The following is a 23,392-nucleotide window of genomic DNA, read 5'->3' as shown; positions in this document are numbered from 1 at the left end:
CCTCTGCTTCCACCACTTCCGCCCTCGAGATCGTTTCTCACCAAAGGTTGGTAGAATCGGACCGGCGCATGCGCAGTGAGAGGATCTCGGTCAAAATCGACTTAAAAATTGCTTAAAATACAAACTGTAAGAATGGGATCTAAGAGTCGTAGTGGCTGGTTCAGCAAAAACGCAATTTTGAGGCCGAATTCGACAGTGACGCAGTTGAAATTGGCCTCTCCCTACGACTCCCCTTTCACGCTTCCGTCCTGACGCAGATGCGCTGCCGCCTTCCGCACTGCGGGGTCGTCCTTGGCCCTACCCTAATCTATTTCCTGGAGCATGCGCAGTCGCTTTTCCTGCTTTGTGCGTATGTCAAGATGGCTGCCTCCACGTTGAACGTGTTGCTGAGGCGCCTTCCTAGCATTTCGCCCTTCAGAGGTGCCTACGGAGTTCAGGTAACTCCTTGGGGCACATTTTGTACAACCCCAAATTTGGTTGTACCTTTTCAAGGTCGTCGCTCCACTGCTGGGAATCCAGGAGCGGAGACCTTCCCAAGTGCTTCTGCCTTGGCTGTCAAGGCAACGCTTTGCTTCCACCACCCTCCTCCTTCCCTTCTCATTCCTCAATACAGCGCACGTTTTCTAATCTCGAGTCGAGGGTAAAGAGCAAGGGTTGGATGTCCTCCTCTTCCCAAGTTTCCATCTCGGCTGAATAATTAGGCGGTGGAATGGATTTCTTGGCCATACACAAACCAACTGTCAACTGTACAGGTGGTGTCTAAATCTTCGATGCCAGGGAGTGTTCTTGGGTTGAGGGACACTAACTTCTACCAGCCCTACTATCTTCCAGTAAAGCCAGGATACATTCTCATGACCTGGGACCAGTTACTTGGCTCTTTTTCTCACTAAATCAGTTTCCTATCAAAGCATACATGAGAGCTTAACTTTGGATTGAGTTTTCCCTCCAGCCTCACATACTCACCACCCTGGAGGTTATGGGCAGGGCAGATTCTTGGTGGGGCAGGGTGAGATGGGAAGGTTTGCCCAACTGCCAGTCCCTAAAGTGGGACTGAAAAGTGGTGACAGGGGTCACCACAGAGTTAACCACAGGTCTGGTAGCTTTAGAGGTAGTGTTAGGACTCAAGTTTGTTCTGCCATATGGAATGTTGACCTTCAACTTCTTAGAAGGCTGGGCAACTGAGTGATTGGATTGGATCGAGTTGGAGACTCGCATGTCCTTTGCATCCCCTTCCTGCCACACATCTTAATTCCAAGAAGATGGACATTCTCCCTTTTCCTCCAGTAGACTGAGTTCATCCCAGAAAACATGAATGCCTTATACATGCCAGGTTTTGGAGTTGTCTTTTCAAATAAATTTGCTTCCCAGTCACCTGTGCTAGTTTATCTTCTAATGTTACCTTTTCTTTCAAGATCCAGTTGGAGGTAGGGATAGTCGTTGTTGATGTAAACTTAATCTCCCACAAAATACTACCTCCCATATACAGCATATTCCTGCTGTATTTCATTTACACAGTGGGCGTGCCTTCCCCTTTCTCCCTGAAGTGTGGGCAGCAAACCAATCAGGTCTTGTCCTTGAACTCATTGTCTCATTTCGCTTCTGCTCCTCCTTTTATAGGTTCCCCTCCAGACTCTTTGCACCAAAGCCCCCCCTGAGGACGATTCTTTGCCCCCAGTTCCCGTTTCCCCTTATAAGGATGAACCCTGGAAATATCTGGACTCAGAAGGTACTTCTAAATGGGGAAGGGGAGGGTCAAGTGAGGTCTGAAATAACTGGACAGAGACCCGCTCATCACCACCACCCAGGAATAACTTGTATGGTCTTTCATTTCAGAATACCAGAACCGCTATGGTTCTCGCCCTGTCTGGGCTGACTACCGTCGCAACCACAAAGGTGGAATACCCCCACAGCGGACTCGAAAGACATGTATTGTGAGTTTCTGAGTGTGGCACGTGGATGTGGAGTGGGGCTGGAGGCCATAGTGATAGCGGCAGCAGCACTCTTTTTTTTTTAAATTTATTATTTGTTTTATTTATTTTTATTTTTGGCTGCGTTGGGTCTTTGTTGCTGCATGCAGGCTTTCCCTAGTTGCACGGAGCAGGGGCTACTCTTTGTTGCAGTGCATGGACTTCTCATTGCAGTGGCTTCTCTTGTTGTGGAGCACGGGCTCTAGAGCGCAGGCTCAGTAGTTGTGGTGCACGAGCTTCGTTCCTTGGCATCATGTGGGATCTTCCCAGACCAGGGCTCGAACCCGTGTCCCCCTGCATTGGCAGGCGGATTCTTAAGCACCGTGCCACCAGGGAAGTCCCCAGCAGCACTCTTTCTGACAGGGCTTTGAACAGCTTCACCTGCCAGTTTCTTCTCTCTACAGCGTGGAAATAAAATTGCTGGGAATCCCTGCCCCATCTGCCGGGATCAGAAGTTGCACGTTGACTTTAGGGTAAGGAGAATCTTTTCTCCAGGATAAAGACTTGGAGACTTTTTTGCAGTGCTAAAGAGATTACCTTAGGTGCCCCGCTCTTCATATCCTGGTGCCCCTAAAGTCCATTTTGTATTGACTGTCTGGTAATATAAAAATATTCTTCCTTCTAGCCTTTTGCGCTCTACTATGGGTTTTACCAAAAAGTTTCATCTCTTGTCTATGAAATTTACAGTCTAAATTGGCAAGAGAAATGCTTGTTTCTAATGTGAGGGCAATGCCCAAAGGTTCATTTATATCAATCACAGTTGTTAGCAAGTAGATTGGACTAGTTTTTTCCTGAGATTTTCTTTATTTCGTTGTCATGTTGATGTTTGGTGGCATGCTGAGACTTGGGGCTGGAGGGCAGATACATGAAGCAAGGTATAATCTAGTTATTTTTTCAAAAAACCTTCATTGTGAGAAGGACAGAACTTGTTCCTTAACGGATTCAAAAACCTTATAAAGATGATAATGGAAAAGTGCCCTTCCGAGCTTGCAGTATTACAAGGTATTAGGGCAGAAGCTGAATGGCTGGTCATCAGGGAAGTCAGAGGGCATTCATGTGTCAATCAATCAGCAGATGGGGGTGTCTGACTGCTCTCAGGCTCCTTCTGATACAGGTTGTAGAGGAGTCCAGAAGATACTTCTCAATTTCAGCTGTGTATAATTGGTTACCAAAAAAAGGCTATAATCATTTGTATACAGTTTATAACAAATTACATGACTAAGGGAGAGAGAAAGATTACAGATTGAAGAGTGAAGATGATTCTGCTTGCCATTCCACTCCACAGATATACCTGCTTTTTCTTTGGGAGTCTTACCACCTGTGATTAATTACTGGCTGGGAGTCATTCTAATAATTAAATCTCTAAAATTGATTTTAGTAAACATATACATTACATATACCATGCTTTTATATAAGTTAATCATTTGTAAATGTACATTATAACACGTACTACATTTTCTGGGTGATTTCAGGGATTTTCCAACAGACTGTCCCTAATTTGTTGCATGAAGGGCTGACTTTAGAACCTAACCCCTGCAGAAGAGAATTCTATGTGAGTCTCAGTGACAAAACGCAGGATGTGTATGTGAAATGGTTGGAAGGCCAGGAAAGGGAAAAAGTTTGCAAGAATGTGTTCAGTAAAGGGATGGGGCTAAAACCAGGACCTGAAGGAAAGTAGCACCTGGAGAGATGTAGACGGGTCAAGGTCATTTGTGTGGGTGTGCAGGGATTGTGCACTTTTAGTCTCTAATCATCTTGCTACCTTCCCTTCCCTTTCTCTTGTTTCTCCACCACTTTTTCCTACAGAACGTGAAGCTCTTGGAACAGTTTGTCTGCGCCCACACGGGTATCATCTTCCATGCTCCATATACAGGTCAGCCCATCATCCCTGTCACCACTGGAATAGCTTTTCCTTACAGCACTTCTTATATTTATTAAGACAGACAACAGGTATTTATTTGGTGGTTCCTACTAATGGCCTAAAAAATGTGATGGAATCTTTTGGAAATCTTGGCCTAATGGGGATACTCACACGCTAAAACAGTTACATGTGGACAAAAGATACAGGCGAGTACCAGTATAAGCAAACTATCTAAATGGAACTGTTAAAAGGTAAATGGTGCTGATTGTTTCCTTTCTATAGGGTCTGTTCACTTTTACGGAAGGCTTTCTCATAAATTGACCTTACTTTTATTCCATTGACAATTCAGTTAGATCCCCCAAATTTGGTGTAAGCTCACTAATTCAAGATTACATCTGGGGCTTCCCTGGTGGCGCAGTGGTTGAGAGTCTGCCTGCTAATGCAGGGGACACGGGTTCGAGCCCTGGTCTGGGAAGATCCCACGTGCCACGGAGCGGCTGGGCCCGTGAGCCACAGCTGCTGAGCCTGCGCGTCTGGAGCCTGTGCCCCGCAATGGGAGGGGCCACGATGGTGAGAGGCCCGCGCACCGCGATGAAGAGCGGTCCCTGCACCGCGATGAAGAGTGGCCCCCACTTGCCGTAACTGGAGAAAGCCCTCGCACGAACCGAAGACCCAACACAGCCAAAAATAAAGAAATAAATAAATAAAGTAGCTATTAAAAAAAAAAAAAAAAAAAAAAAGATTACATCTGTTCCCTAACTACAGTCACAGGCCAAATCTGGCTCACTGTCATGTTCATTTATTTTCATATTGTCTACAACTCCTTCCAGGCTACAATGGCAGAGTTGAGGAGCTGAGACAGACTATAACATATGCCTAAAACATATGCCACATTGCCTCCAGTATATGGCCCTGTACAGAGAACATTTTGCCAACCCCTGCTCCAAAGCAAGATAAATTTGCAAAGAATAATCGGAGTCCACCCTTTCGTGGCGTGGTAGCATGATCCGTGGAGTTTGGTTTGTCAAGGAGTTTGTTTTTGTTTTGGCTTAGTTTGGTTTTTTGTGGGGTTTTTTGGCCACACCGCACGGCTTATGGGATTTTAGTTTCCCAACCAGGGATTGAAACCCGGGCTCGCGGCAGTGAGAGCACAGAGCCCCTAACCACTGGACCGCCAGGGAATTCCCAAGGAGTTTTAAGAACAATTCTATAGTCAAGCTGTAAAAGGCTGTGAAGGGACTATTTTGCTACTTTCTCAGATCGTCTTGCCCAGACCTGAAATCCATTCTTCCTTTATTGAATCTTTCTCTGTGGATTGTCCAGCTCAGCCCTTTAACTAACCACACTTGCCCTGTGAATTGTGTTCTGCTCCCTGTCTTGAAACCTTTACCGTTAAGTGGCTTCTCTATAGTGGCTAGACCCTCCTAAGTCTTCATCCTGGTTCTCAGAGAGAGAGAGAAGGTTCTTCCCACTGGGCAGAAGGGGAAACCGAGCCTTGCGGAGGGGTCAGGGGAATGGGGTCATTAGGTAGAGCTAGGTCTTCCAAATCTAAGCCTCTATCACCATGTAGAAGCAGTTGTGTTCTTTATTTACTGTGACTTATATAATGATCTCTGAGTTACCTTTTTTCACAGGGGTCTGTATGAAGCAACACAAGAAGTTGACCCAGGCCATCCAGAAAGCCAGGGATCATGGTAAGCATGAGAAGGGGCACAGGGCAGTTTTGTCAGGCATAAGGAAGGTGACTTAGGGCTGGAGGGTGGATATAAATGCTTCCACTTATCTGAGAAGGTAAGCACCCATGTTCTTCCAAAGAATCTCTTCTTTCATCACTCCACTGTCCCTTGTTTCCTCTCCTGAGTCTCTTATCTTGTCATTGCCCTGTCCCCTTTTTCTTCCTCTTTCTCTGCCTTCTTATTTTATAAATGTTGTCCCAATGCCATGTCTAAATCATAGGAGGAGCTTTGTATAAATTTCTGACCCTGGGCTCCATGACACTTTTGCACAAATTAGGAAAAGGTACCCCTCTGTTAAGGGCAGATGCAGCTTCAGAGCCCTGTCACAGGCCTGCACAGCTTGCCAGGCAAGAGCCTGGGCAGCATGTCAGCCCACACTTGCCCCCTTGGCCAGTTGCTTCTGTGCAGCATACCACATGCATAAATGTACCCAGTGGCTCTGACTGGTCCCTCCCTCCCTTTATAGGTCGTTTTTCTTATTATCTGTCTTAATCTGAAGTACCTTTCCTCCCTTCCCTGGCATTCTCTTTTTTTTAATCCCCCAGGTCTCCTCAGTTACCACATTCCCCAGGTTGAACCCCGGGACCCTGACTTCAGTACCTCTCATGGAGCTGTGAGTGCCACTCCGCCAGCTCCCACTCTGGTTTCAGGTGACCCCTGGTACCCATGGTACAGCTGGAAACAGCCACCAGAGAGAGAGCTGTCCCGCCTTCGTCGGCTGTACCAGGGCCATCTCCGAGAAGAAAGTGGCCCTCCGCCTGAGTCAATGCCCAAGGCGCCCCTCACAGCCCCAGTTGAAGCCTCCTCCACTGAGCAGGCGGGCCCCCAAACTGCTCTGTAGGAGCTGTAGACTAGGAAGGGAGCCGGAGGGTCCCTTACACAGTATTTCACCCTGAAGAGCTGTCTACATTGTGGCCAGTGGCAGGCCCAGGGCCAGAGAAAGGAAATGATTGTTGGTGAAAGGGATAAATACATCCGAGGCTGAGGGAGGGCAGTACAGATGTGTATCAGAAGCCCCAGCCCCTGTATGTTGTCAATAGATGGGCTATACATTCTGCTACTGTTTCAGACCTGTGCCAACTGGGTTTTTCCACAATAAAGCTGTATCCTGTCTCTGGGCTGCATTTCAGACGAATGCTATGGAGGATTGGGGGGTAGTGGGTGCTGCTGGGGGGAGAGGAGTGGTCAGGCTTGAGCCAGTCCGACCAGTGCCCTCGGGACCAGAAGCCACCTGGCATGAGCAGTTGTGCCATTATGTGATGATCGCTTGTGCCCCCCTGTGTCCGATGCACAGTGTTCCCACCATACCCAGCTGTTCACTGAGGGGCTAAAGGGTTGGAGAATGAGACACTAGGCCTAAGAAAAATGCGTTGCTATGGCACCCGCTGCCGTGGGAGGCGCGGATGGGATGAGTGGCGTTGCTAAGTGACAGCTGGTCTGGCAAAAAGAACGGGGTCTCCGGGCCGGCTGCCGGGATGCTGGCAGGTGGTGGGTGGGGGGCGGTGGTGGTGGAGGGGGGTGGGTGGGGCGACCCCCCTAGGGACCCGGGGGGCGCGGCAGGGGAAGTAAAGATTGCAGTGGGCGGAGCGGTGGCCGAGGGGCGGAAGTGACGTCGCGTGGGGCGGGTCCGGCCGCGCACAATGGGCCATGGAGTTCCCGTTCGATGTGGACGCGCTGCTCCCGGAGCGGATCACGGTGCTAGACCAGCACCTACGGCCACCGGCCCGCCGACCCGGAACCACAACGCCTGCCCGGTGACATCTCAAACCTGCCCCCACGGCCCTTCTCTCCCGGTTCCTCTCGAAACCTGGTCCAGGCACCACGCCCCCTTCTCACTGACTAGTGTCTGCTCCTTTTGATGTCCTGGCTCGCCTTTTTGGTGACCTTTGATCCTAGAACTAGTGGGGTTGATTGGGGCTTGAATCTGTCACCTTTCATCCCTTGGCCCCATGGTGGTCCCAACCAAAGGATGTGGTTGACCTGCCCTTCCTGCTTCCCCACAATAACTTCAAGGGAGGAGGGAGTGTACCACACTGAAAGGAAGTGTGGCAAAAGTTTGGGTTCCAGAAGAGTGGGGCGGGAAATCAGGTTGGAAGATTCCAAGGTAAAGGCAGAGGGCCTGAAGTACTGAACTGGGGTTGCGGTTATCGCCCAGATTCCCAGGGAGTGAGTGCCCAGGACCCTCTAATTCAGTGAGTATCTGACTCTTGATCTCCTCTCTTTCTGTAGTGTTGATCTGCAGCAGCAAATTATGACCATTGTAGATGAACTGGGCAAGGCTTCTGCTAAGGTAATGGGGAGTCTACATGGAATAATGGGAGGCCTCTCTGGGGACAGTTGGTAAGGGAGGCCTGGGTCCTGTGGAAGGGACTTGTAGAAGGTCTGTCTTCAAATTCCTGGCAGGCCCAGCATCTTCCTGCTCCCATCACCAGTGCATCAAGGATGCAGAGTAACCGCCACGTTATGTATATACTCAAAGATACTTCAGCTCGACTGTGAGTGCCAAATACCGTTCTACCCTATACTTAATTCCTCCCTCTCCCAGCCCCTCTCCCTATTTTGACTCTACCTCTTCCAGATAGCTGCTCATTATTGTTATTTTCCCCATCCTACAGGGCTGGAAAAGGAGCCATTGTTGGCTTCCTTAAAGTTGGATATAAGAAACTCTTTGTACTGGTGAGTGTCATTGGAAACTGAAAGTTCATATGGCTTGGCTCCTGAGAACAGAAGTGCTGGAGATTGGAAGGTGGCAATGATGTCTGGGTCCTAGAAGGTCTTTGTTGTTCTTTTACCTCTTAGGATGACCGTGAGGCTCACAATGAGGTAGAACCACTTTGCATCTTGGACTTTTACATCCATGAGTCACTTCAACGCCATGGCCATGGACGAGAACTCTTCCAGTATATGTTGCAGGTATTATTTATCTCTTCACCAGTTCATCCAAAATGGAGATCAAAGGCCCCTTGTCCTGAGTCCTTCCAGAGGCCCTGCCTCCCCACCCTCCCACCCCCCATGTTCCCATATCCTTCCCAGGTGACTGGGTTCCTGTTGGCCTGCTTTGCCCATGCATGCTCCTACCCTGAGTCTCCTGTTCCCTGCAGAAGGAGCGAGTTGAACCACACCAACTGGCTATTGACCGACCCTCGCAGAAGCTGCTGAAGTTCCTGAATAAACACTACAACCTGGAGACCACAGTCCCACAGGTTAGAGGTTTCAGAGAGTAGACCCCACTGAGCATTCCCACTGAATTTATTTATTTTTTGCAGGCAAACAAATGGCACCTTCCAAGCACTCCTTATTCCCCATTATATAGGACTTATTTTATACAGCTAAGTTCTGGGGGGCAGGGTACCATCTCTCATCCTGCAGCTGTTTCACTCTCATCTATTTTTATTCTTCATCATGGGCTGTTGTGTACACCCAGAAGTCTGTTTATGCCCCAAACATAGTCAGCTCATTTCCATCTCCTTGTTTTCACATAGACCATTACCTAGTCTATCAAGATTTAGTAAGGGCTCAGAATAATATACATTCCCTGTCCTCAGGGAGATTTGGTCTATTTTGGGCAAGGTGGTTTGTTTATAAGTAGATGCAATATAATGGTGCTAATGCTGTCCATTCATTCAACATATATTTATTAGAGTAGCTGGCACTGTTCTGGGCTCTAGAAAGACTTTATTCAATGAAACAGATAAAAGTCTCTGTTCTCACGGAGCTTATATTCTACTTGGGGAGACAGACAAACATAATAAACAAGTATATACTATGATTGATGATAAGTGCTCTAGGAAAATGAGAGCAAGTAAGAAGGCTTGGGAGTGCCATGGTGAGGATGGGAGTGTGTGGGATTGCAGGTTTAAATGGGATAAGCAGGAAAGGCCTCACTGAGAAAGTGTCACTTGAGCAATAACTTAAAGAGGTGAGACTATGAGCTAAGTAATATCTGGAGGGGGAGCATCCCAGGCAAAGGGAATGGCTAGTGCAAAGGCCACAGGTGGGAGTGCGCCTGGAAAATTGGCTGGTGTGCCTAGAGCAGCATGAGTGAGGGGGGAGTCTGGTAGATGAGATCAGAGCAGTAATGGGGGAGGAAAGACATTTAGGATTCTATAGGCTATTGCAAAGACTTTGGCCTTTACTCTAAGTGAGAAAAGGAGAGCCATCAGAGGGGTTTGAGCAGGGGGAGAATATGATGTGACTTACTTTAAACCAGAGCACTTTGCCTGTTAAGAATAGGTAGTAGAGGGGTGAGGGTACAAGCAAGTTAGGAAGCAACAATCCTGCTGAAAAATGGTGGTGGCTCAGTCTAAAATGGTAGCAGTAGAGATGGTAAGGAGTGGTCAGACTGCAGGTATTTTGAAGTTAAAGCAAATAATTTTTCTTGATAGATTGTTTGTGAAGAAAAAAGAGGGAGTTAAGTGTGATCCCAAAGTTGTTGGCCTGAGCACTTGGAAGGATGGCATTGCATTAACTGATGGAAGGTGGAGCAGCTTTGGGGGAACATAGTAGGAGTCCATCTTGAATATGTTAATTGGAGATGTCCGTGATGAGTCCAGGTTGGTTACTTCCCTGGAGTTCAGAGAAGAGGTTTGGGGTGGAGAGTTTTCACCACACGTAGGGTACTGAAAGCAGTGAGACAGGATGAAACCGCCATGGAGTGAGTATCTATAAAGAAGTGGTCCAAGGACTTGAGCCCTTGGGCACTCTTGGAAAGTCAGGAAGGAGAAGCAAATGCAGCTGAGGAGTGACTAGTGAAGTAGATGCAAACTTAGAAGTAAAGTGACCTGCAAGGCCAGTGAAGAAAGTGTTTGCAAAAGGAAGGAATGGCTTACTGAGTCAAGTGCTACTGATCACTGAGGTAAGAAGAGGTCTGAGAAGTGACCATTGTATTTAGCTGCCTGAAGCCACTGGTGTTCCTGACAAGCGGTTTCAGCACACTGGTGGGTGGAAGCCTGGATGGAGTGGCTTTAGGAGATTGAGAAGCTCAGAACTGGAGGCAGCAAGAATAGGCCACTCTTTTAAATGCTGCTTTAATGTGAACAGAAATAGAGCAAGAGCTAGAGGGGGTTATGGATCAAGAGAGGGTTGATTCTTTTCAGTTGCATAAAAATGAACAGCATAAGAATGACTCAGTAGAGAGAAAATCTGATGATGTCAGAGAAAGTGGGAAGAATTGCTGAAGCAATGTCGTTGAGTGGGCTTGGGATTGGGTTGACAAGCGAGCCTTGGGTAGGAGCACGGACAGTTAATCCCTTGTAACATGATTAATTGGTGTGCTTACAGAGGGGGCATAAAGTGAGTTAGGCTTATCTTAATCTTGAAGGGTGTTCGTCAGGTGGACAGAAGTGGGCAGGCTAAGGTGCTTTTCATGTAGGAACCAGCACGAGCAAAGTCAGAGAGATATTAATCTACCTTTCAGGGCACTGCAAGCAGCTTTGTTTGGCTGGAGTGCTGGGCATATGCTTGTTGGGGGAGGATGAGGGTGGGTGGGTTGGTAGACACTACAGCAGGGTGAAGGCAGGAGATAGACAGGGTCTCCTTAGAATGTGCTCCCAGAGTAGGACATCATTTTTCCATTAAGAGGCAGCAGAGAGCAACGGAAGGAACACAGTATCCAGCATCAAATGCATTACCCAGGTAATATGTAAGAGCAGGGCAGTATAGAGTGTAAATAATATTGGGTTGGCCAAAAAGTTCGTTCCAGTTTTTCTGTAACATCTGTCTGGGAATCCCGAACGAACTTTTTGGCCAACCCCATAACAACTGATGTTTCATGAGCTCTGTGTGGTATCTACATGCATTCTCTCTGTTGATCCTTGTACATGTCTTTGAGGTAGTTGCCATTACTGACCCCATTTTGGGTTTATACAGATTAGTGACTTGACCAAGTTTGCACAGCTAATAAATGGTAGAGCTTGAATTTGAACCTATAGGCCCCTCTAATGACTACACTGTATTCCTGGCTGAAATGCCTCAACTAGAATCAGGAGTCTGGGATTTGAGACCCAGTTCTGCCACTTGTAGCTACTAGACTTTGGGCAAGCCATGTCTCCAAGCACATATATTTCCACTTTTCCTGGGTATATACCTAAGAGTAGAATTGCTGGGTCATATGGTAATCCTGTGTTTAACTTTTTGAGGAACTAAGAAACGGTTTTTCCACAATGACAGCAACATTTTACATCTCCATCAGCAATGTGTGGTAGCTCTGGTATCTTGACATCCTCACCAAAATTTATTTTTCTTTTTTCTTTTTATAATAGCCATAATAATCGTGAAGTTGTATCTCTTTGTGTTTTGATTTGCATTTCCCTAATGACTAATGACGTTGAGCATCTTTTCAAGTGCTTATTGGCCATTTGTATATCTTCTTTGGAGAAATGTTTATTCAAGTCTTTGCCCTTTTTTTAAAAAATTAATTATTATTTTATTTTTGGCTGCACTGGGTCTTTGTTGCTGCATGTGGCTTTCTCTAGTTGCGGTGAGCGGGGGCTACTCTTCGTTGCGGTGCGCAGGCTTCTCATTGCGGTGGCTCCTCTTGTTGTGGAGCACAGGCTCTAGGCACACGAACTTCAGTAGTTGTGGCACACGGGCTCAGTAGTTGTGGCTTGCAGGCTCTGGAGCGCAGGCCCAGTAGTTGTGGCGCACGGGCTTAGTTGCTCCGTGGCATGTGGGATCTTCCTGGACCAGGACTCGAACCCATGTCTGCTGCATTGGCAGGTGGATTCTTAACCACTGTGCCACCAGGGAAGCCCTATGCCCATTTTTAAACTTATGTTTTTTGTCTGTTTGTTCTGGAAGAGTTCTTTATGTTCTGGATACAATACCCTTATTAGATATACGATTTGCAAATATTTCCTCCTATTCTTGGGTTTTCTTTTTTAAATTTATTTATTTTTATTTTTGGCTGTGTTGGGTCTTCATTTCCGTGCGAGGGCTTTCTCTAGTTGTGGCGAGTGGGGGCCACTCTTCATCACAGTGTGCTGGCCTCTCACTGTTGCGGCCTCTCTTGTTGCGAAGCACAGGCTCCAGACGCGCAGGCTCAGTAGTTGTGGCTCACGGGCCCAGTTGCTCTGCAGCATGTGGGATCTTCCCAGACCAAGGCTCGAACCCGTGTCCCCTGCATTGGCAGGCAGATTCTCAACCACTGCACCACCAGGGAAGCCCCTCATTTTCTTGATAGTGTCTTTTGACGCACAAAAGTTTTTACTTTTGATGAAGTGTAATTTATTTTTTCCTTTCGTTGCTTATGCTTTTGGTGTCATATTTAAGAAACCATGTCCAAAGTCATCAAGATTTTCCTCAATGTTTCCTTCCAAGAGTTTCATAGTGTTAGCGCTTACATTTAGTTTTGATCCATTTTTAGCTATTTTTTGGTCCAAATTAATTATCTTGCGTGTAGATACTCAGTTATCCAAACACCAGTTGTTGAAGAAGTTATACTTTCCCTGTTGAATGGCCTTAGCACCCTTATTGAAAATCAATTGACCATAGACATGGGTTTATTTCTGAACTCTATTCATTCCATTGGTCTATATGTCTATCCTGTGCCTCTACCACACTATTTTGATTACTGTAGCTTTGTAGTAAGTTTTGAAATCAGGAAGTGTGAATACTCCCCAAATTTGTTATTCCTTTGTTAATCTTGAAAGATTATTTTGGCTATTCGAGGTCCTCTGCAATTCAACTTTAGGATCAGCTTGTCAGGGTCTGAGATTTTGACTGAGTCTGTCAACAAGGACAGGAAGGCTGGCTTTTGTTCCTCCCACTGTGGTTTTTCTAGCACAGGGTTCTGTACGCAAGTATGTGCTGAGTGGCTGAATGGACAAATATATTTCACTTGTTTCATCTTACAGGTGAACAACTTCGTGATCTTCGAAGGATTCTTTGCCCATCAGCATCGTAAGTTTTCTCACCTTGTGTGTGTTGGCCAAGCAGCTGGGGTGAGGGGAAGGAAGGAGGTGGATTCTTGGTCCCATTGGACCCCTCACTGAGGGGCGCCACCGCTTCCTTCCTCACAGGGCCCCCTGCTACCTCTCTGAGGGCAACTCGACACTCTTGTGCTGCTGCGGTTGATCCTATGCCTGCTGGTAAAGCTGCATTGAATGGGTGGATCTGTAATGCTGTGATGGCTAGTCACTCTGGAGGCCACTGGGAACTCAGTGCAATCTGTGGGCAGTTTGGGAGAATTCTAAAGCAACCCAAGTCCCCAGCAGACATTACCCATGTCCTCTGCCCTCATGGGAGCTCAGTGTATTTATACTTGGCAAGACTTTCAACTAAGCAAGCTCATTGGGAGCCTGTTTGACAGTTGACATTGATGGAGCCTCTTGCTGCTTCAGGCCCATCAAAATAGGCCAGAGTCGTGTTCCTTCATAAACTCCTCAGGCTTCTGTCAGCCAGTGAGGGACAGGCAAGTGCAGTCAGCCCTTCCATTTCCAGTCATAGAATAGTGACATGAATGGTCCAAAGCTTAAATACTAGTTTTAGAAGATAACACTCAGAATTTATAACATTTCCAACCAAATAATGAAATTGATCTGGAGAAACCATACCTAGGAGGTACTGAAATGCTGCCCAGGTTCCACATTCCATCCTCATCCACACACATGCTCCCTGCCGGGCTGAGCCCCACCCCTTTCTCCTTCTCAAGGCCGAGGGGCACAGCCTTCTGCTGGCCGAGCTGTGCGCACTTGCACAGGAGGGCCCTTTCCTGAAGGAGCTGGCTCTCTGGCTAGCTCTCTCACCTCCTCCGTGGCCAGGAAACAGAGTAACCACCACCCAGACAGCAATCTGTCACCAGTGATTAGCATCTACCAGTGTCAGGCACAGAGAGGCAGTTCATATCCGTGACCGGCTCTGATTTCCAAGGCTTCCCCCATCTAGCTCCTGCTGACCAAAGCTGTGAGAGGGAGAGAGAGCCAACAAGGACGGTGAGGACCAGGTCCACACGGGAGGGGACCCTAAAGTTTAAGTGGATCCGCTGGGCAGTCTCTCATTTGCCACGCGTGATGGAGAAAGAACCTCTTGAGAGGGAAAGGGAGGGGCAAGTGGAGAAGTGAGGAGGCGGGAGGCAGGGCTGGGACAGTCCGTGAGCCTCCCATTTACTCTGTCTGGTAACTCCTTTCCAGGTGTCTGTATTTTTTCCTCATCCTTTTTTTCCCCTTATAAAACATAAATCTCTTTTCTATCTTTGCTCCGGAAGGGGAGATTCTGCCCCACCCCAGCCTCCCCTGACCTCTCCAAAGCAATTCCTGATTAACCAAGGGCTTTGTCCATCTTGTTTAGAGGGACCTGGGGTCCTCGATGGCCCAGCTGGGACCATTCCACTGCCCCAGAACCCCAGGGGGGCCTGACAGCGCCCACTGACAGTAAGAGCTCGCCTCCCTTGGCTGCCCTTCTCTTGCGTCTCCCAGGCCCCACAGTCTCCCCCAGATCTTTCCCCCCAACTCTGCATTCAGCCTACTCCTTCTGGCTCTCCTCAAAATGCTCCAGCCTTCTCCCCGAATTCCCTTTTGGTGTGATGGCAGTGCCACAGAGCTGCTTCTGCGGTGGAGCTGAAGTCTCCTTTCCCCAGAGGAACTGTGGTGTCAGGGATCAGAGGTTTGGGGTTGTGGGGATAGTGAAGGGGTGCACAGTATGCCTCCTAATGCTTACCTTGCCTGTGTCCTCTCCACTGCCAGCTCCAGCAAGGAAGCTGCCACCCAAGAGAGCAGAGGGAGACATAAAGCCATACTCCTCTAGTGACCGAGAATGTAAGACTGGGGTAGGGGGTCTGGGCCTGGGGGGGCCTTAACCCAGGGGAAAGATTTGTTTTCTCTAAAGGCTCTGATTTCTCTTTTTTCTACTCTAATCTTTGCTGTCATGACTCTCTTCCCTTTCCTTTTTCTTCTCTGTCTTGCTCTTTTTTCTCCCTCTCCCCAGTTCTGAAGGTAGCTGTGGAGCCTCCCTGGCCCTTGAACAGGGCCCCTCGCCGTGCTACACCTCCAGCCCACCCACCCCCGCGCTCCAGCAGCCTGGGAAACTCACCAGAACGGGGTCCCCTCCGCCCCTTCGTGCCAGAGCAGGAGCTGCTGCGTTCCCTGCGCCTCTGCCCCCCGCACCCCACTGCCCGCCTTCTGCTTGCTACTGACCCAGGGGGCAGCCCAGCCCAGCGTCGCCGCACCAGGTAATAGGAGCTGGAGGGTTAGGGAATGTCACGGCTGTCAGACAGGGTGTTAGAAATGGCAGAGGGCAGTGTAAATCCATCAGAGACATGAAGCAATAGGACAGGAGGACTGGAGAGTCCTGAAACCTTTCAAGAAGAATATATTGGAAAATATTTATGGGAGTGGTCTGGAAATAAATTACAGTGAAGGAGCAGAATAGGACTATGTAGAGTCTAGGGACTCTGGTTTAAGTGAGAGCTGGGAGGAAGTGTAGGAAGAACACAGATCCGTTGGGTGGGTGACTGAGCCTCTAAGATTGGGGAAATCATGGTTCAGCATTTGCTGGGAAGGGGCAGGATCTCTGACACAGTTTGGGGAGCCACCAGCCCTGGGTCAGTGCCTTGTGTGGCAGGAGCCCATCCCAGCAGGCAGAGAATGGGCCTCTCCTTTTTTTCTCTCCCCGGCTTTCTCTTCACCTCTGACTTCTCTTTCTGTTTTTCTCTCCCCCCCATTTCCCCTCTCCCCTCCTCCTGTCCATAACATCCTTCCACAGCTCCCTTCCCCGCTCTGATGAGAGTCGATACTGACAGACAGCTAAGCCCCTCCCCTCCCTGGGAGACCTGGCGAGGGCAGAGACCCCCTCCCTGAGAACCCCAGACCGGATCTTCCATTGTATCCCCCAACATCCAGGGGAACCTGACAGAGCCCATAGGATTCCCTCTTCCCCTTTCTTGGACAACTGGGTTGTCAGGGTCCCAGATGGCCTAATGCTTTGTAGCTTTTCTTACCATAGAAAGCACCCCCTCTCTCCTACTCGGGCTCTGAACACTCTCCCACAGACAGCCCATTTGCTGCCAGACTTCTTGGTTGGGCGGCTCCTAATTATCCAGAGAAGCATAGTCTTGCTTGCAGTCAGATTCTAGAACACCATGGAAGGTCCAAGGGCCTCCTCTACCAGGGAAACCTTTTAAAGAGTCTTGTCCATGGAATGAATCCTATAATCCCACTACACTGTCTCCTGGTAGCTCTAATACTGCTTCGTGCTACTGACCACAGCTACCCTATCAGCCTGCTGACGCCAGCCAGTGAGTGAGCTCTGCTTCAGAGCAGTCCAGTCAGGTAGGACAGGGACTTACCAGCTCCCCAGGGGATCCACTCAACATTGCCAAACTCTTTAATTTCCACATGCTGTGTGTATGTGTATCTGTCAGGGGACCCCCAAGCTGATGTCTGCTTTGAGGCTCTAGACTCGCCCCACTTCTACAGACACCACCACTTCCCCTGGGTCCAGGTTCTGTGAGGGAGTTTGTTTCTTGGCAGTAGATCCCAGCAACCACCCTAGGATCACTCTTAGCCAAGTTTCAGAAGCTAAGCCTGAGTCTCAAGGCTCTATTAGCTCCTGGAATACCCTCTCGCAGCCATCCCTCCCCCGTCGCTAGATACTGATAGATTCCTGTCTTGTGAGATTGTCTTGAGATGATGGGGGAACTCCTCCTCTGGCCTTCCTTTCTTCTTTCCTCCATAGCAAGAACCTTCTTCCCTGCTCCATACCCAGGGTATAGAACATCCTTCCCCCTCCCTACCCTCTGGATGTGTGCTAGTTCAGATACCCCTACTGTATTCCCCCAAACCCTTGGGAGCAGGATCTCCCTCTCTTCTGACTCACACCTTTTTCTTCTCCCTCTCAATGTTGTCTGAATAAAGTGTGAATTCTTTTGTGTTTTTTAAATGGACATTTTCAATGATAAAAACTACAAAAGAAAAAAAAAAAACACCAAACAAACCTTAAGGTCTCAGCCTCGTTTGTGCATCACCCCTTATTTTCCTGGGATCTCAGGACCTCTGTCCCTCTCTCTCCCTCACCTCTGAGATCTGCAGATCTTCCAGCAAGGAGTCTTAGAGCTCCCCTTGCAGGATCTGGTGTCTGCCTGTCCCCATCTTCATTGTGGGATCTTCTGCGGATTGTCTCCTCTCATGTAGTCGCTGGATCCCTCTGTGTAGCCTTCTACATCTACTCCTCCATTCTCTCCAGAAACCTCTAGCTCTCCCTAGTCACTTCTACCCTTTACCCCAGGCCAGCCCTTGCTGAGATGTTAAGATTTACTAACATCTCTGGGATCCACTAATTGCCTCCTGATAACAGTCCCCTAATTGTTTCCTGAATTCCTCTTCCCGCTGGTTTCCTGGCCTCTCCCTCACTAAACCCTTGGATCTCTTTCTCAAGACAGTCCTTTTCCTAAATTCAGCCTTAGCACTCCCTATATCCCTCTGGCTGAGGTATCCTAAAATTAAGGTAATCATGTTTTCCAAACCAAACATCAGGGCACCTGGTCCAACAAAAAAAATTTTTTTTGCATATATGTGAATCTGGTTGTGAGTGTGTGTTTGTTTTCGGCCGAACCACACGGCTTGTGGGATCTTAGTTCCCCGACCAGGCCCCAACCAGGGATCGAACCTGTGCCCCCTGCAGTGGAAGCATGGAGTCCTAACCACTGGACCGCCAGGGAATTCCCCTGAATTTGTTTTTATGACATGATTTGGAGCACATTTGGCCTTACTTTTAACACATTACCTCAACTAGGAGTAATAAAGCAGCAAGTCAGGACTGCTTCAGAAGATCTTGGGGTATAAAATGAGCTCCCTTCCCTTTTCTGGGGCACAACTTAGATTAAAATCCCATAGGAATGATAACTACCCCTCTCTCTGTTCCTGTGCTGTTCCTTTTATTATTCTCCTCTGATTCCTCCATACCCACTCATCTTTCATCCTGTAGCCTTTTCCCCATCATCTCACATTTCTTCTACAGCAGGACTCCCCCAGGGCTGGTAGCCCAAAGCTGCAGCTATAGCCGCCATGGGCGGTTGAATTCCTCATCCCCCAATACAGGTAAGTTATTCATCTCCTTATCCTCAAATCAAGTAGGCCATATTCACTACCTACTCCAGCCTTCCCATGCACATGCCTGGTATTTCCACAGGCAACCAAGAACTGAAGCAGGGGGAGCAGGAAACAGAGAATAGGTGAGGTCTGACCCCTCCCCTGCCAGCCTCGCACCACCTCTGTCTCCTTTCCTAACATCACTCTCAGCTACTTCCTCCTCCTAAATCTCACTCTCTGAACTGGACACCAGCTCCTCCCGCAAAGCCTTCCACCTAACACCCTACAAGCCTCTTTCCCCATAGGTTCGACTCGAGTGCTTCCCTTTGGCAGTCTCTGAGGGGTTTCAGGTTTGGACATAGCACTGATTGTTCCAGCCTCATACCCCATCATACGTCCTCTACACAAGAGCCAGTCAGCCCTTTAAGAAGCTGTGATCTTAATTCTCCCTTTAGTACCCCTGTAACCCACTCTCCATCTCCCTCCCACCTACTAGGTCTGCCAGTGAGGAGCAGGTCTTGTCACAGCATGGGTCTGGGGAGGAACCCATGCATACAGTTCCTCCACAGGCCCAGGCTCCACCAGCCCAGTCCTGGACAATGGGCGGGGACATGTTCAACGCCAGGTTCATTCGAAACTTGCAGGAACGTCGCAGCACCAGGCCTTGGTGACCGCAGCCCCCTGTCACACTTTCAAAGTCAGTATTATTTCTCTCTCACACAGGACCTAGCCAAAGCCCGCCCTCACAATGGATGTATTCATTCATTCATTCATTCGACAGGCTTTCTTATCAGTGCCAAGTCATTTGTATCTTATTTTTAACCACAGCAATAAAGTATTTATTTTTATCACGAGTTACTGAAAACCGCGATTGTCATTATTTCAATCCCACCCGTCACTCTTCGCACGCCCCGTTCAGCCCCATCATCGCCCACTTTTGCGCAAGCGCCACAGGTGAGAGCAGTGCTCGAGGCCGCTAATTTACTGCGCAAGCGCTCTAAGGCAGCCTCCGATCCGGCGAGCGCAGGCGCACTTACTGCAGACCCAGCGCCTCACCGCCTCCCTGGAACCCGTCGCAGTGCGCAAGCGCGCAACATCTCCGTTTCCCTCCCCTCAGCCCTTCACCCCCCCCTTCCTTTCCCCTTCAAGAAGCCGGCTCCGGGGCACGCTCACCCCTGTGAGGAGGCCGGACACGGGAGGCGCTCTCTCCATTCCCGGAAGATCATGTACCAGCCCAGCCGGGGGGCGGCCCGGCGCCTCGGCCCCTGCCTCCGTGCCTACCAGGCTCGTCCCCAGGTGAGAGCAGAGGGGAAGCGGGAGGGAAGGAGAGGGGGCGGGGAGAGACCCTCCCCAGAGTCGGCGTGTGGGGCGGAGCGCGCGCCCCGTTTCGCGCAGGCGCAGTGACGTCCCACCGCTCCTTCCCACCTGTGCGGGGCGGCGCGTTTAGGGGTTAGGGGTCGTGGGGATCGGAGGGCGGCGCCGCCTGCCCTGTAGAGCACGGGACGTCGGTCTCCCGGGCCTGCGGGGGCAGGGGGGCTGGAAGCTGGGGCGCGTCCGCATTTCGCCCGCGTTTCCGCGGTTACCTGTGCCTGGAGGTGATTTGAAGGGCAGGGGGCGGAGAAGTTCGCGGCGCCTCCCGGGAGCCGACCAGACAGACCTGCGGGCCGCGCTCTGCAGCCCGCGCATCTTGCACCCGGATAGCGGTCCCGGCGGGAAGGCCGGCCCGGGTGGACCCTGTTCGGGCCCCTGTGCCCGGGCGGGCAAGATGGCCACGCCCCCGGCGGAGACGGCGCCTCTGGGACACCGTTGGGGACAGAGGTACCCGCACGGCCCGCCCGCTCTCCCGATAATGAGTCCCCTCGGGGGGGTTCGTTGGAAACGGAGGGACTCGGGTCAGGCCTGGCTTTGGGTGACCTCTCCCTCATCGCAGTTTCGACATCAGTAAACCAGGGGCATGAGGTCCAGCCTTTAACAGTCTCCTGGGCCTTTTCGTGTCATTAGAGGAGCCCGAGTGATGAGCTTACTGCTTAACAGGTCGCAAAGTTTTATTTACAATTATTATCTCATATAGTCCTCATAACAACTCAGTGTGGTTTCATCGTCCTCGTTTATAGGAGGACATTTATGGGAAACTCAGGCTGAGGGAATGAGAGTGCCTAAGGTTACATGATAGAATTGGAACTCAAAAGTCTCCTAGTTCCAGTTGGATGTTCTTTTCTCTATATAACCTCTGCTTCACACACTCGTGGAGTTGTGTTAGAGGCCACAGTACAAGACCTGTAACTTATTCATTCATTTGTTCATTCTTCAAATATGCACTCTTATGATTCTTGCTGTAAGAGAGGCAGACCTGCCCCCAAACAGGTTTGGAATCTTAAACAAATCTAAAAGTATTTGCTAATGTTTGGGGGAGGTATTTGTACTTTTGTCACAGGAAAGTGTTTCCTTCTGTTTTAAGTAGAGATGGAGATGAATTTTCCCTCTAGTAGTTCCATCTCTCCTGTCAGAAGGACCAGGTGGGACTGGAAGCGTGTTAATGGGCAGTTTGGATGGCAGGGCATTAGGCAGCTGGATTCTTATCTTTTTCCCTTTTGTTCTTCCTCCTTAGGACCAGCTTTCTCCACGGGCCCTACCATTCCCACCTCTTTGGCCTCACTCCATGACAACCACTTCTCCACCTCTGCCTCTTTTCTGGTCTCCCCCACCCCCAAGCCCTCCCACCCGGCTGCTTCCCCGAGCTCCCCCACTACCTCTCCCTCAGGTCCAAGCCCTCACCTCACCATGGGTGGTTCTCCCCCCAGGAAAGGGGGAGGAGGGACCAGGACCTGAGTTACACAGTGGCTGCCTGGATGGGCTTAGGAGCCTATTTGAGGGACCTCCCTGCCCCTGTCCTGGGGCTTTGATACCTTTCCAAGCCTCTGGGACTGCCCACTCTTCCCCTGCCACTCCATCAGGAGATCCGAGTATGGAGGAGCACCTGGCTGTCATGTATGAGAGACTGAGACAAGAGGTAAGTCAGTTAAGAAGTGGCCTTTGTCCGAAATGGGAAGGGATGTAGGTAATTCTTAAAAATAGGGAGTCAGTCAACTGGATTCTTTCTGGGAACCACGAGACGGGCATAGAAATATGTTATAAACATTTCCCAAGGAAAAGATGCCCCTCAGTTTGGATTAGAGAAGTTAAACATGGGATGAGATGACCTTTCACTCGTGAATAAGGAGACACTAAATATAGAAAACTGAGAAATAGGATCATCTTTTCTTTCCTCCTGGTCTGATGCCTTCTTCCACCTAGCTTCCCAGTCTCTTCCTTCACTCCCACGACTACACTCTCTACTCATCGGATGTGGAATTCATCAATGAGATCCTGAACATGCGTACCAAGTGAGAATCCACGAATGGGTAGGGCCTTGGGGAGGAAAAGGACCCAATGCTATTTTCACTTATTAGAGAATGTCCTAGGCTGCTTCTCACTGCTGCTCCCCATCCCATTGTCAGATACCAGTTTGGTTTTCTGATTCTGCCATCATGAGATTTCTTTCCCATTCCTTCCTCCCAGAGGCCGGACATGGTACATCCTGTCACTGACCCTCTGCCGCTTCCTGGCCTGGAACTATTTTGCACAGCTTCGGCTGGAGGTTCTACAGCTGACCCGCCACCCTGAGAATTGGACCCTGCAAGCCCGCTGGCGGCTTGTGGGGCTGCCCATCCACCTACTCTTTCTGCGTTTCTATAAGCGTGACAAGGAAGAGCTTTACCGGTAAGAGAAGTGAGAAAAGAAACACACTACGATTTTCCTAATCTTACCCTTTTGGGAATCTATGGTCTAGTCTTCTAGACAATCCTGGATCTACCCTGACTTGACCGCAGGCTCCTTGAGGGCAGGATCTTTTTTTTTTGTCTACTTTAATCTAACAAAAAATAGGGACTCTGAATATATTAGGAAGCTTCTGAACTCAGTTTCTTCACGTACATTACCTGGCACATAGTAGGTACTCAAATACTTATTGAACAGGTGAAAATTCCTGTCTCATAAGTGGTGCCTCACAACCTTAGGTAAAGTACCTGGTAAATTTCTGGCACAGAGTAGAATCCCAAGAAATTCTTAGGCTCAGCCCAAACCAGTGGTTCCCAAACTTTGCTGCACAGTGGAATCATCCAGGAATCTTTTTAAAATATCGGTGCCAGACATTCTGATTTAATTGGGCCAGGGAACAACCTCAGGATTTTTAAAAGATCCCCAGGTGATATAATATGTAGTAAAGTTTAGGAACTACTAAACAAATGCTTGAATTAAACTTTGGGACCAGTCCCCTCCTCCCTCAGTGAGCCTTTCTCCCTTCACCAGGACCTATGATGCCTATTCCACCTTCTACCTGAATTCCGAAGGCCTCATTTGTCGCCATCGCCTAGACAAAGTGAGTCCTAGGGCTGGGTAGGGGTGGGGTGATGGGGTAGAACATCCCACCAGCTGGCATTAACCTTTCTCCCTGCAGCTGATGCCTTCACACTCACCCCCAACGCCCGTGAAGAAGCTGCTAGTGGGAGCCCTGGTGGCTCTGGGGCTGTCGGAGCCAGAACCCAACTTACACCTGTGTTCCAAGGGCTGATCAGGAACTGGGGCAGAGGCAGCACAGAAGACTTGCTACGCACAAGAGGAGGAGGTGGAGGTGGCCAAAGACCTCAGGAGCCAGCTTCCTCCCCTCTTCTCTCTCCTTCTTTACTTTCCATCTCATGCTGTGTAAAGCTGCTGTGTAATTTAACTTGTAAATAATAAAATCTAAGTGAATATATGAGATGGAATTTC

General features: G+C 49.2%; 3 protein-coding genes across 15 annotated transcripts; all 3 read left to right on the top strand.

Moving 5' to 3' along the window:
* The first annotated feature begins 289 nt into the window (after window positions 1-289).
* Window positions 290-6,677, top strand: MRPS18B (mitochondrial ribosomal protein S18B). Its single transcript, XM_007194019.3, has 7 exons — window positions 290-437; window positions 1,618-1,726; window positions 1,834-1,931; window positions 2,372-2,440; window positions 3,774-3,840; window positions 5,463-5,522; window positions 6,110-6,677. Exons 1-7 carry the CDS (start codon window positions 360-362, stop codon window positions 6,403-6,405), a joined length of 777 nt encoding a protein of 258 aa, XP_007194081.3. The 5' UTR covers window positions 290-359; the 3' UTR covers window positions 6,406-6,677.
* Window positions 6,678-7,162: 485 nt separating this feature from the next.
* ATAT1 (alpha tubulin acetyltransferase 1) lies at window positions 7,163-19,440 on the top strand. 11 transcript variants are annotated; one of them, XM_057554594.1, is made up of 13 exons: window positions 7,163-7,318; window positions 7,794-7,854; window positions 7,968-8,059; window positions 8,180-8,240; window positions 8,364-8,477; window positions 8,666-8,767; window positions 13,418-13,463; window positions 13,583-13,651; window positions 15,245-15,316; window positions 15,486-15,729; window positions 18,519-18,595; window positions 18,687-18,729; window positions 19,083-19,440. In XM_057554594.1, exons 1-13 carry the CDS (start codon window positions 7,212-7,214, stop codon window positions 19,255-19,257), a joined length of 1,263 nt encoding a protein of 420 aa, XP_057410577.1. In that variant the 5' UTR covers window positions 7,163-7,211; the 3' UTR covers window positions 19,258-19,440. The 11 variants fall into 11 exon arrangements, 10 of the variants coding, with proteins under 10 accessions (XP_057410577.1, XP_007194079.1, XP_057410578.1 ...); XM_007194017.2 differs by having other exon boundaries at window positions 18,516-18,595; XM_007194018.2 differs by lacking the exon at window positions 7,163-7,318 and adding an exon at window positions 7,332-7,607 and having other exon boundaries at window positions 18,516-18,595.
* A 224-nt stretch (window positions 19,441-19,664) lies between these two features.
* Window positions 19,665-23,381, top strand: C10H6orf136 (chromosome 10 C6orf136 homolog). 3 transcript variants are annotated; one of them, XM_007194013.3, is made up of 6 exons: window positions 19,665-19,882; window positions 21,195-21,596; window positions 21,881-21,969; window positions 22,145-22,345; window positions 22,934-23,003; window positions 23,082-23,381. In XM_007194013.3, exons 1-6 carry the CDS (start codon window positions 19,811-19,813, stop codon window positions 23,193-23,195), a joined length of 948 nt encoding a protein of 315 aa, XP_007194075.1. In that variant the 5' UTR covers window positions 19,665-19,810; the 3' UTR covers window positions 23,196-23,381. The 3 variants fall into 3 exon arrangements, with proteins under 3 accessions (XP_007194075.1, XP_028017591.1, XP_028017590.1); XM_028161790.2 differs by having other exon boundaries at window positions 19,675-19,882; window positions 21,388-21,596; XM_028161789.2 differs by lacking the exon at window positions 19,665-19,882 and adding an exon at window positions 20,029-20,404.
* The last annotated feature ends 11 nt before the right edge of the window (window positions 23,382-23,392 follow it).

Source organism: Balaenoptera acutorostrata, chromosome 10 (assembly GCF_949987535.1).
Source record: "Balaenoptera acutorostrata chromosome 10, mBalAcu1.1, whole genome shotgun sequence".
Taxonomy (NCBI): Eukaryota; Metazoa; Chordata; class Mammalia; order Artiodactyla; family Balaenopteridae; genus Balaenoptera; species Balaenoptera acutorostrata.
This window is presented reverse-complemented; position numbering and strand designations above follow the sequence as displayed.

Coding starts and splice junctions, on each gene's coding strand:
- MRPS18B (XM_007194019.3), top strand. CDS start 360: ATGGCTGCCTCCACGTTGAACGTGTTGCTGAGGCGCCTTCCTAGCATT. Junction 1,727..1,833: donor GAAATATCTGGACTCAGAAG/GTACTTCTAAAT, acceptor CTTTCATTTCAG/AATACCAGAACCGCTATGGT. Junction 1,932..2,371: donor GGACTCGAAAGACATGTATT/GTGAGTTTCTGA, acceptor TTCTCTCTACAG/CGTGGAAATAAAATTGCTGG.
- ATAT1 (XM_007194018.2), top strand. CDS start 7,423: ATGTCCTGGCTCGCCTTTTTGGTGACCTTTGATCCTAGAACTAGTGGG. Junction 8,478..8,665: donor TCTTCCAGTATATGTTGCAG/GTATTATTTATC, acceptor TGTTCCCTGCAG/AAGGAGCGAGTTGAACCACA. Junction 18,730..19,082: donor GAGCAGGAAACAGAGAATAG/GTGAGGTCTGAC, acceptor CCCACCTACTAG/GTCTGCCAGTGAGGAGCAGG.
- C10H6orf136 (XM_007194013.3), top strand. CDS start 19,811: ATGTACCAGCCCAGCCGGGGGGCGGCCCGGCGCCTCGGCCCCTGCCTC. Junction 21,597..21,880: donor ATGAGAGACTGAGACAAGAG/GTAAGTCAGTTA, acceptor TCTTCCACCTAG/CTTCCCAGTCTCTTCCTTCA. Junction 21,970..22,144: donor ATCCTGAACATGCGTACCAA/GTGAGAATCCAC, acceptor CCTTCCTCCCAG/AGGCCGGACATGGTACATCC.